The 12,961-nt window shown below is 37.9% G+C and overlaps 1 protein-coding gene across 17 annotated transcripts in view; it reads left to right on the top strand.

Annotated features, from left to right (window-relative positions):
• TRPS1 (transcriptional repressor GATA binding 1) overlaps positions 1-7,721 on the top strand; it is a 253,008-nt gene extending 245,287 nt beyond the window's left edge. For all 17 annotated transcript variants that reach the window (XM_067711439.1, XM_067711441.1, XM_067711444.1 and 14 more), the window contains one exon: positions 1,095-7,721. In XM_067711439.1, the coding sequence (XP_067567540.1) occupies positions 1,095-2,156 (1,062 nt within the window). In that variant the 3' untranslated portion in view covers positions 2,157-7,721. The remainder of the gene's footprint in view (positions 1-1,094) is intronic.
• Positions 7,722-12,961: the final 5,240 nt, after the last annotated feature.

Here is a 12,961-nt window from a genome sequence, read left to right on the forward strand (position 1 = left end):
TAGTCTTATCTATGGATTTGAGTCATGTAATATAAACACCTGTTGACCATGTACATAAATACGAATCATATAATACTTAAGCTGAGTGAAAGTCAGCATTCTATTTAAGTACAGAGTAGACTGACAGATAGGATATTTGTACCGAGCCTACAAATAAATTTAGATTGTCAACAGAAAACAAATGCTTCACCTGTTCACAAGTAAAATCTTCCATAGTGAGTACTTATATAATTAAAGAAAAAAAAAAGTGAGAGATTTTTAAAAACACCTCTCACTGATAATGGCTTTGATTACCTGATATCTTTCCTTACAATTCTGTCAGTTTGTCTTTGATTATTTATGTTCTGATGTTTAATATTCTATATTTAGTCAGCTGGGGCTGGCATAACAAAATACCATAGACTGGGTGGCTTAAACAGCAGACATTTATTTTCACACAGTTCTGGAGGCCGGAAGTCTGAGATTAGGGTGCCATCCTGGCTGGGTTCTGGTGAGGGCTCTCTTCCTGGCTTGCAGAGGGCTGCCTTCTCACTGTGTCCTCATTTAACCATATTTACCTCCTAAAGGCCTTATCTTCAGATACAGTCACATTGGGGTTAGAGCTTCAACCTATGAATTGTAGGAGGGGTGGGGAGAGGGGGACACAATTCAGACTGCAGCCATGTTATCATTTCTCCACAGTTGTCATCAAAACCTATCTCCCATGTTACTATGTTGACATCTTGGTGCATGACTCAAAAGTTGAGGATATTTCAGAAAAATCACATTTCTTCAAGTAACTTTAAACACTGTTTTATCACGAAATAATGCAATTCCAAAATCTGTTGAGTTTGGAAAAGCTGTTTCCAAGTAGATTAAAGTTTTTCAGTCCTCCCTGTAAAGATGGGCATGATTTAATTAGGATAAAAGAATGTGCTTTGGTTACTTCCTCTGATCCTGCTTAGGGCAAAAGGAGGAGATTTAGTAAATCTATAACGTAAAGCCCATCTTTGCTTTGAACTTAAGCATGGTTTATATTTGTGAGGAATTGTTAATGCATTTTAATGTGTTTTTTAATGTTTTCCTTTTATGTATTGTGTGTGTGTTCCCCGCAGACTCCCAGGCCTTTAAACATCATTAAACAAAACAACGGTGAGCAGATTATTAGGAGAAGAACAAGAAAGCGCCTTAACCCTGAGGCACTTCAGGCCGAGCAGCTCAACAAACAGCAGAGGGCCGGCAGTGAAGAGCAAGCCAATGGCAGCCCCTTAGAGAGGCGCTCAGACGATCACTTAACAGAAGGTCACCAGCGAGAAATTCCGCTCCCCAGCCTGAGTAAATACGAAGCCCAGGGTTCATTGACTAAAAGCCATTCTGCTCAGCAGCCAGTCTTGGTCAGCCAAACTCTGGATATTCACAAAAGGATGCAACCTTTGCACATTCAGATAAAAAGTCCTCAGGAAAGTACTGGAGACCCAGGAAATAGTTCATCCGTATCTGAAGGGAAAGGAAGTTCTGAGAGAGGCAGTCCCATAGAAAAGTACATGAGACCCGCGAAGCACCCAAATTATTCACCACCAGGCAGCCCTATTGAAAAGTACCAGTACCCCCTTTTTGGACTTCCCTTTGTACATAATGACTTCCAGAGTGAAGCTGATTGGCTGCGGTTCTGGAGTAAATATAAGCTCTCCGTTCCTGGGAATCCGCACTACTTGAGTCACGTGCCTGGCCTACCAAATCCTTGCCAAAACTATGTGCCTTACCCCACCTTCAATCTGCCTCCTCACTTTTCAGCTGTTGGATCAGACAATGACATTCCTCTAGATTTGGCGATCAAGCATTCCAGACCTGGGCCAACTGCAAACGGGGCCTCCAAGGAGAAAACGAAGGCACCGTCAAATGTAAAGAATGAAGGTCCCTTGAATGGAGTAAAAACAGAGAAAGTTGATAGAAGTACTCAAGATGAACTTTCAACAAAATGTGTGCACTGTGGCATTGTCTTTCTGGATGAAGTGATGTATGCTTTGCATATGAGTTGCCATGGTGACAGTGGACCTTTCCAGTGCAGCATATGCCAGCATCTTTGCACGGACAAATATGACTTCACAACTCATATCCAGAGGGGCCTGCATAGGAACAATGCACAAGTGGAAAAAAATGGAAAACCTAAAGAGTAAAACCTTAGCACTTAGCACAATTAAATAGAAATAGGTTTTCTTGATGGGAATTCAATAGCTTGTAATGTCTTATGAAGACCTATTTAAAAAAAAAAAATACTTCATAGAGCCTGCCTTATCCAACATGAAATTCCCTTCTTTTATTATTCTTTCTTTTGATGAGTAGGTTACCAAGATTTAAAAGTGAGACAAATGGTCAGTGAGAAAAAAATGGAAGATGGTATATAGTCCTGTTTAGAACCTAGTAGGTCAGAACCATCTTGGTGAATGTGTACTATGGAAACCATCCATAAGAAGTATCACCAGACTATAATTATTATGTTTGTAAAGAAAGAGATCAAAGCTGTCTAGAATTTGGAAGGGTTTACATATTATGATTCTAAAGCAGTATTGGGCTGGCCATTGGCCCATTTGTTCAAAAACCATAAATTGTTGCCTGAATTTCGAAGTGTCTTGAAATCCTAGGCAGATGAGGAGAAGTCTAATCTCCAGGGCAGTGAAAGGAAAATGGCACCCTCCTGCATGAGAATCCTCTCATTGGTCATGTTTCGAATTTAGACCTAGACATGCGAGCTGTGGTTAGGCTTGGGGAGAGAGCAGCGGGAAAAGTGACAGTGATTTTGGCCAGCCCTGCCTGTACATACACATGCACACCCTCTCTGATATTTTTGTCCTTTAGATGTTCAAATACTCCTTTCAAAAATAGTCCTCGTGTTTGCAATTTAGGTTCATTTTGTCCAAATATATATGCATTTTTAAAAACAATGTCCTCAGTGCTTACGTAGTAATTTTATTTTAGCCAGATCTTTTCTTTCTTGTTTGTGATGAACCAGTTTGGGTTTGTTTTTTAAGCTTCCTCTTGGTCACTAATCTCACTTGGCACGTTCTAACTAAAGGGGTCCCCTCAGTTCAAAAGACTAGATGGATACAAAAGTTCAGACCATGGGCTTCATTGGTTTAGAACACATGGTATTTCTCCACAAGGTAACCTGCTGTATTTATTTATTTTCTTTTGGTTTAAGTATAATTTCCAAACTTTGTGGTCAGGCAGCGTCTAAAGTTACGTTACCACAGACTGACAGTTGGTATATGTACCAATCAATCCCTTCATTAGATTTATACAGGTTTAGTTAAGTAGCATTAAATAGGATTCTTAGAAGTTTGCTCTTCATAGTACTTTTAATACATAAGGCTTTGTAAAACTATCCATGAAGGGAAAGCCTCAGCATAACTGCTCAGGGAAATAGGGCTAAATAACTGAACATTAAATAATTGGTTAAAGGTGCTGTTAGTCGAGCCTCAATGCTTGCTACACAGATGTATGTACAAGGACTGACTTTAATAATTTGCATTATATTGTCCCAACCAGTAGTTTATTTTTTGCCACGGAGATGTAGAAGATATTACAAGCTGCTGGATGCACTGTCAGATTAACTTATTTCATTAAAGAAGTTGGGAGAACAAATAGGAAAAAAAAAACCTTATTTTTCTAGTAAATATTAATGTATTACATTTCAAATAATGGTGCCTGACATATTGAATAATTATTTTCTACAGTGTACGTATGCAACAAAGATATTCCATCATGCATTAGAGTCAGTTCTGGCTCTGCCTAGCTGTTTACATTTGCAAATGTAGCAAACAAGGTAATGAAGCAACTATTTCTATTGCGGTAGATATCTTTTGTGTGTGTGTGTGTGTGTGTGTGTGTGTGCATTAAAGTTGTAAACGGTAACATGAAACAAATGAAAGTTCTTGATATAATGGTATGACAAACAAGAAGGAAATAAAAATATTTTTATGCCTACTTAGGAAAAAAAGGGTAGCACTATTCATTCCAAGTACTTTTTTTTTTTAATTTTTAAGCTCTTAACTCACATTGTTATGCTTAAAGTGATAAACATATATCCTCTTTTTATTGCTTTGTCTATGTTTCAGATGACACATTTCAGAAATTATTTTGATAAGTGCTGCTGGAATCTGCAGCACTGATGTTTTTATTGCATTCTGTAGTCGCATTTGCACTCCATTTTTACATTAATTCGCAGTTGCTTTGTATTGTTTTGTTTTGTTTGGGTTTTGTTTCTTTTTCACAGTGCCAGGTCTTCGTTTCTTTAAATGGATGACAGGTAGAGTTCAACCAGTTTGTGACTGTTGTAGTGAATGAAGTTAAAAATGTCTGTCTGATGTGTTGTCATTTCCATTCTTGCATTTTCATTTTCATGTTTAAAAAAAAGAAAAGAGAGAGAGAGAGAGAAAGAAAGAAATCAGGACTAAGCCTTCTGCTTCAGTTTCATTTTTAAAGGGTCCTATTCTGATCTTACCTGTCAAGTAGCTCTAATATAATTCACATGAACTGAGAGAGGTGGAATGAGGGGCTTGGACATTCAAATTATGTGATGTCATTTATCTTTCTTAGGAATTTTGATGAATGCATCTCAAAATGTACAGGCAGATTGGAGAGGTGACAAAGATCTAAACAAGAGGAGATTTCCCAAACAACAAAACTATATTTAATTTTTTTAGTGAAAGGACTAGAAACAAAGTGCACTGTGGCAATCTGCAAGTAACATGATATGTGGACTGCTCAAATCAGAAAATACCCGAAGTTTGGTCAACTTGGGTAGTAGTACAGGTATGACTTTTCGGGCAAAACTACTCCTTAAGCAGTTTCTCCAGCGTGTTTCTCGTTTCTCAGACACAAATAGGTTGTTCTTTTTTGATATATATGTCTTTTTTTTAACCTGTTTTTTTGTTTTTGTTTTTATTTTTCTCAGACAGACAAGTAGTAACGGTTAGCAATGGAAATACATATCACTGTTCTTGGAATATTTATGGTCAGTCTACTTTTGGTAGAATATTCTTAGATAGCATTGACACAATAGATCTTATTCCGTATTCCTTTATTATTGATTATTTTATTTTATTTTTTCCCATATTTTGATGGGGAAGAGGTTGGGCTATTAAAAAAGATGAAAATTTATCACAACACTAAAATACCTCTTATTTTTTTGACTTATGAAAGCCTTCATTCCAGCTCTCAAAATATATTACAAAACTGATTGGTTAGTGTCTTTATTTTTATTTGGGTTTAAGATTTCGGAATCATTTTGTCTTAAATTATTATTTTAAATGAGCTATTTAGGTACTTAACATTTTTTTTTTTTGAGGACTTTCAAAATGACTTAGGAATTTTCCCTCTTGGAAAAGGCTTTTCCTATGATAAAAACTATACGCCAGCTAAAATTGTGTGTCATTTAAAAACTGTAAGTCTTTTAAAAGTACATGTCCATATTCTGAATTGGGCTTTGGATCAAACTTTAGGCCAAAACCAGCTCATGCATTCTCATTCTTTTTCTCACTCTTTCTCTCTTCATCTCTCACCCATATATTCATATTGTTGTTTGGGATAGAAAAATCATAAAGAGCCAGCCCACCTCAGAAGATTGTGGACTGAGAGACACTACTCAGTACTCTTAAGTATATGAGAAAAGGATGGAGCTCTCACGGTTAACACGTTAACTCTGTAGTTCAAAAGGAGAAGAGTGTGCCCATTCTTTCTATATGACATATTGAGATGTTCTTTTAAAAAATCAACTTTTAAGATAGTGATGTTTTCTTCTAAACTGTTCTCTTTTAGTAAAGGTAGTTTTTAGAAAGCAAGCATGGGGATTTTTTCTAAGGTAACATTAATGAGAAGAAGAAAAAAAGTGATTATCTTAACAGCTCTTTGTTGAAGCCTGTGGTAGCACATTATGTTTATGATTGCACATGTGCACATAATCTATGATGATCCAATGCAAATACAGCTCCAAAAATATTAAATGTATATGTTTTTTAAAATGCCTGAGGATATATGTTTTTCTTAATTAATTGAAGAGTATCAGTACTGCTACCAAAATAATGATTAGCCTCCTCCTGTGTGGCAACGAAACATCACCAGGTGACCTGTCTTAAGACCTCTGAATTGCCTGCCTGTTTAGTAAGTGAACATGAACACAGTTCTAGAGAGAGAAGATCTAACAACCCGCGGTGGAAGCATGAAGAAGCTGGTGGTCAGCTTCTGTGCCATATGCCAGCTTTTTGCCTAAAGTTTACTTTGAGCTCACAGCTTCCTGTGTTTGGGTTGAGAGCCATGACAAAAAAAAAAAAAAATGCAAGGCATCTTTGGTGAGTGAGTAGGTGAAAGCTTGCTGACTGTCCTAGATCACAGGAGAAAATGGAGGAATTGAAATCCAACCTGAATATGAGACTAAAGATGCTAACCAAAGGTAGGTACTACTAAGTGGAATTCTATTAGCAGGCAACTGTAAATGAGAAGAGGATAGCAAGACATGCACCGGGACTTGGAAGGGCTGTGTTATTTTCCCAAAGAAAGACTTGGCCAAGGGCAGAAGGCATGGCTTCTTTGCAGTGCACTTCCTTTTGGTTTTCAGTTAGCGTTTCATAGACAGTGGACCCACGTGTTCCTGCTAGCGGTTAATGGTTTAGAAAGCATCAACAGTTATCTGCAGTAATTAGGACCTATGGAAGATGCTAGGTTGAAGTGTGTCAAGTCAGGGATGAAGAAAATGTGAAATTCAACATTGGTCCACACATGGAAACTGGATAATGTATGCTCACATGTTGTTCTCTTGAAAAGTAGAGCTAGAAGCTTCACTCCGTCCTACACCAGAGAAAAGCAGGAGTAACTTTACAAGGAAATAACGTTTAGCCTTTCTTCATCAGAGAAAACGGTCCCTCAAGACCCATGAGTCCCAAAACTGTATACTGATTTTTACCCCTGGTTTTTTTTTAATTGTATGACCTGCAACAAATCACTTTTTTCTTTTTGTGCCTCAGGTTCCTCACCTGTAAAATGGAAAAAAAATATATTAATAATAATAATATTAATAATAATAATAATAATAATGGTAATGTAGTACTTGTTTGTAAAGCACTTTGAGATCCTTGGTTGAAAGGCACCATGGGAGTGCCAAGTATTATTATATGGCCAAGGGGCTTATTTAAACTCTCAGTTCCCAAGGGCCAGGAAAGGTTGGGGTCATTTTTATTAAATAAGAGCTGTAAATATCATAATTAGGCAGCCTATAGCGTTGACTATGAAGAGGCAAAACTATTACAAGGCTGATAAAACCATAGTTTCTTAATGGCTACCAAGAGGGCAAGTATCACAATAAGAAATGCCAAATTCCTTTGGGTGACAACATGAATAATTTGGGGGGGTGGGATGGGACGGGAAACATCTCAAAATGCCGATGTAAAATTCACCTACAGCAATATTCACCAGCAGAAAATGTCTTTCATATGGAATGATTTCATGTTGCTAAGAAAAAATTCAATTTGTAGTCCTGATTTGAATACTAGAATGTTGGCTATAATAGTTCTGTTCTTACAACACATGGAATTTTTTTTGTTTTATTTAATTTTGTTTTCATAGTGCATGTTCATTTCTACTCACAAACATGTTCTTGGTGTATTTCTTATGCAAACAATCTTCAGGCAGCAAAGATGTCTGTTACATCTAAACTTGAATAATAAAGTTTTACCACCAGTTATACATAATGGTGTTGGTATGTTTTATATGGATTCACTTTCATCCGTGTAGCAATAGGAAGTTCAGACCATTGTAACATACAGACAGGTTCTGATGAATGGAGACGGTGAAATCAAATCACCATTTTCAAAACAGTATGACTAAGATTGAAAAAGCCTGGATTCTCTCAACTTGTTTTGTTTTGCTTTGCCTTTTTTTTTTCCTTTAACCAATCAATCTTTTATTGATAGATTTTGTGTAAAAAAAAATTATACAAGTTTTCTTTAGGAAGATTAACAATAAAAATTGTGTTTATTTCAAAAACATTTATTGAGTATCACGTATTGAGTGTCGAGTATTGGGAAATGATTGTTACAATATGTAAAAAATCCCGCTTTTGAAGTCTAAGTTTGAATTCAATTTAGTATACCCACATGAATATGATGTGAAGATCTTGATAAATCATCTCAAGAAGTTTATGTTAATATACTACATGCCTTGTGTGTTGCCTTAAGATGAAATTAACCAGAGAGGTTTCCGGAAGGTTGATTTTGAAAGAGGGAAGAGGCAGAAGAAAACTGGGTAGGCAAAGAAGACTCACCCAAATATTTATGACCAGAAGGAAAAACACAAAAAGCACAGGACGTAAAGTATACAAATAACTCATTGCTTCAGAAGATTTATTTTGAAAATTTTGAATTAGTGTTTACCCTCTTAGCCCAATCTTCACTTCTCTTTTTTGTGAACCCAAATTAACAAATCCTTTAGTTTTTCTAGTTCTTTCTCTTTTCCCCTGCTTTGAAAACAGCAGAGTAAAGGCTTGGAGGGGCTGATCATAATGGTAATAAGTTTGTTTCACAGCTGGAGGCAATATTCTCTAGATAAGAGTGTAATAAGAACGCTTAATGTGATTTGTTTTCCTTATAGAGAATTTGATTCTTCTCTCAGGGAAAACTTTTCAGGTAAAGTTAAATACACTTTGTTCTCACCCAGGACTGTCAGAATCCCTTTCAAGGAGAACTATGTGCCCATCAGCTCTTTACCATAGTTTGAGAGGAGGGAAGAAGAGTGAATCACCTTTTGGTATCCCATCTCCGGTGGGGGTCACAAACTCAGTGCACAAAAGGAGCAGGCAAGTGGCCTGTGTGGGTGAAGCCAGCTGGGGAAGACTTTGGGAACTCTATAAAGGTAGCCTTTCCTCAGCTCGAAGAATATTGCCAAGCTGACTTGTGTTCCCAGATTTGCAGTTTTCAAGAAAATCTGGACAAAGGAATTTTCTATGAAATCTAATTTTGAATGTCAGTGAGTGACTTTTTTTTTTTTTTTTTAATACTGCAAGCCAAACAAAACACTTCTTCAGAATACATTCCACCTCTAGACAGGCAGAGTGTGAGCCCTGGAGCATGAACAATAGTGAACTCTGATAACTGACAGGGAGGAAATTGGGCAAAAGGCTGAGGTTAGCTGTGGCTCCTCTGGGTTTTGTCTCAGGTCCCAGTGCATCACCAGCTCTGCCAGGAAACCCGAAAGCACTGTGGCAGCACCTGCCTGACCCTTTCGCAGCCAAATTTGCTTAAGACGAAAAACATTTGCACAGAAGAGAAAAAAGCCCTGTTGTTTTTAGCATACTGCTAATTACTTTGTACTTTTGTTCTCCATCTTTGTAACCCCAAGTACAAGTTTTCTTTCTTTTTTTTTTTTTTTAACACACTGGTAGGAACAAAGAAATCTCAAAAACTATTCAAAGTTGCTAAAATTAATGTCCAGTAATGTCCAAGATGTCCTTATTTTCTTCTCCAGGTCATATTTTAGAGTAAAAATAACAGGGCTAGAACAGTAAAGAATAACAGTAGATAGGAAGGGAGGGGCTTTTTCATGTTACGTAGAGTTGATTGTTTTCATGTTATGTAGAATTTCTTTAAATAAAAATAGGTAATTTGTATATGAAATCTCATTGTTAGATTTATAATGCTGTTCTCCAATATACTCAGGATGTCAGTTCTGAAAGCCATTTTTCATAAAGGTTGTAGTACAGTTGACCTTTGAACAACATGGATTTGAACTGCGTGGGTCCACTTATATGTGGATTTTTTTTAATAGTAAATAACCATAGTACTACATGATCCATGGTTGGTTGAATCTGCAGAGGAAGAACCTCAGATATGAAGGGATCGTGGATGTGTTGGGCCAACTATAAATTTTGGTGGATTTTCAACTGCACAGAGGGTCAGTGCCATAAAACCCCAGTTGTTCAAGGGTCAATTGTACTTATATAAAATATTTTACATGAGGTAACAACCCATTCACCCAACTTCCTACTCAATAATTAACAAATATTAACTTTTTTCTTCAGGTAAGCAATAGAGAACAGGAGAGCAAGGATTATTAGAAGGTGTAATCGAAATTCTTTAAATTATTTCCATAAATGGAAGGTACATTTCCAAGTTAAAATTGCATAAGCACTAAACTGTAAGCAATTTCCCAGGAATATTTTTGAACTCAAAATCCACCAATACATAGCAGGCATTTTCCCAGAACTTGTACCATCTCTTACATGAAAGCAATTTACACATCAGTCAGTTTTTATTTTGGTGGTTTGTTTTTTTTTCTTTTTTTTTTTTTTCGCCACACCACATGGCCTGCAGGATCTTAGTTCCCTGACCAGGGATGGAACCCACGCTCCCTGCAGTGGAAGCTCGGAGTCTTAACCACTGGACCTCCAGGGAAGTCCCCATCAGTCAGTTTTTAGAGTTCGTGTAATATGCAAGCAATGGTATTTTCTTCAGAGCTTCAGTTTCCTTAGATATTTTCTTCCTATATAGCATACATTACCTAATGAATCGATGTATCCTAAAAAGCATACAGTGAGTTTACAAAGCTCAATTTGTTATCATGATGATTTATTTTCTACAATTTTATCTTTTATAATTGCCTTGATGATTTTTTTTTTCTCTGATGAAATGATCACTGTCGTTGTTTTCCTGGTTGTTGGTGATGACATGCAGTACAAACCCAGGCTTCATGCATTCATTCAACAAATATTAATGGAGCTTTCCCTATGTACCAGCGATTATTCCAGACATTTGGACTATTTCAAAAAAAAAAAAAAAATGACAGACCAGAACTCCTGTTTCTGCAGGAGGGAAAGAGAAAACATACATATACAATAAACAAATTATAATATAAATAAAAATTTTATGTTAGAAGGTAATAAATGCTCTAGAGAAAAAAGTAAAGCAGAATTAAAGGGAGATGAGTGGATAGTTGTCATATTCAATAAGCTACACAACAGTTCAGCCCTCATTTGAGCCAAGACTCAAAGGAAGGACTGGTAGAATGAACAGCTGGTGCAGCGGCCCTCAGGTGAGAGAGTATACCTGGTGAGTCTGAGGAAGAGCAAGGAGGCCATTGTGGTCCAGGCAGAGTAAGCTACGGGGAGAGTATTTAGAAATTCACTCAGAGACAAAAACACTGAGGTGGGAGGAAACCAGATCATTTAGGACACTGTAAGCCACCTCGAGGATAGTGGCTTTCCTTCTGTATGAAGCGGGACGTATTTTCATGTTTTGAGCAGAGGAGTGTTACTTGATTTGTGTTTTTATGGGACTCTCCTGTGCTTGGCATAAATCATGAGAGGTATTTATGGAATAAATCATAAAAGGAGAGAAACCAGGAGACAGGTTGGAAGCTAGTTCAGTAATTTCTGCAAGAGATGTGAGAAGAAGAGCAGTTAAAATTCCAGAGATCAGGGCTTCCCTGGTGGCGCAGTGGTTGAGAGTCTGCCTGCCGATGCAGGGGACGCGGGTTCGTGCCCCCGTCCGGGAAGATCCCACATGCCGTGGTGCGGCTGGGCCCGTGAGCCATGGCCGCTGAACCTGCGTGTCCGGAGCCTGTGCTCCGCAGCGGGAGAGGCCACAACAGTGAGAAGCCCGCGTACCGCAAAAAAAAAAAAAAAAAACTCCAGAGATCATTTGAGAAAGTAGAACCAACCAGATTGCCTGGATGTAGCATGTGAGAGAGAGAAGAGTCAAGAAATAGGCTAAGATTGTTGGTCTGAGCCACTGGAAGAACAGATTTGATTGATCAAGTTGGGAGAGTGGAAGGAAAGAAGTTAAATTTAGAACAAACTAAAGTCTAAGATCCAGATAGAAAGGTCCAACAGACTATTAGGTCTATGAGTCTAGAGTCTGGAGTTGGAGGGGCATTAACGTATAGACGCTATTTAAAATCATGAGACTCACTGAGATAATCTAGGGAGTAAACAATTAGAGAAGAAAATATACCCAATACTTGTAATCAGCGAAAGGTGACACAGAAACTGAGGGAGGAGCCCCTGAGGTAAAAGGAAAATCAAGGGACCTTGGAAACCAAGGAAAACAAAAATGTATCATGAAGGAGGGAGTGACTGACCTTGGAAGATACTGCTGATAGCTCAAGTAGGATAAATACAGAGGATTGGCCATTAGCTTTAGCAACGTGAAGGCCACCAGCAGCCTGGGCTATATAACGTGTGGGGCCCAGAGCAAATCGTTCAAAAGTTAAGAATTTCAGGATGGCGACATCAGAGCATTAAATGAAGCTCAGGGCCCTGGGCAGCTGCACTGGTTACATGCCCTTGAAGCTGGCCCTGGTCGATGGTGACATTGACTAGAGCAGTTTATTTGGAGAGGTGGGCGAGACAGCCTGATAGAATAAATGTAAGAGAATAGGAGGAGGTTTGGAGAACTGAGTGTAGAAACAATTTGGGGAGCTTTGCTGTAAAGAGGACCAGACAGAACAAGGTGATAACTGGCAGATGTTGAAATCAGTAGAAAGGTTTTTTTTCTGTTTTAAGATGGGCAAATTAAGAGCATGATCCTTTGCTAAGTGGAGGCTTATTCATCTTCAGCAGAGACAGGAAAAAATAGTTCTTTAATAGGTGGGTAGGTGAAAGGAGATAGAATCTTATGCCCAAGTGGAGAGGATGGCTTTAGAAAAGAAAATAATTCACCTTCATAGTCACAGTTGACAAAGCAGACTATGTAGAACCAGATGTCGGTACATGTGTGGATGTGATCGTGGAGTCCCTGAAAGCTCGATTTTCTTGGAAATGTTTTTCTTGTGGCACTGCTGTTCTTCTTATTACTCTAGTCGGAACTCCAAAGCACTCCATTCAGAAACGAGGCAATTTATGCATTAAATAAGCAAAGATAGTTTCCTTACATCCCAGTGGTGTTTTTGGATATTTGGGTAAAGTCAGAAAACTGTCACTTTACTGAAGATGGTATTT

Source organism: Pseudorca crassidens, chromosome 17, assembly GCF_039906515.1.
Source record: "Pseudorca crassidens isolate mPseCra1 chromosome 17, mPseCra1.hap1, whole genome shotgun sequence".
Classification (NCBI taxonomy): Eukaryota; Metazoa; Chordata; class Mammalia; order Artiodactyla; family Delphinidae; genus Pseudorca; species Pseudorca crassidens.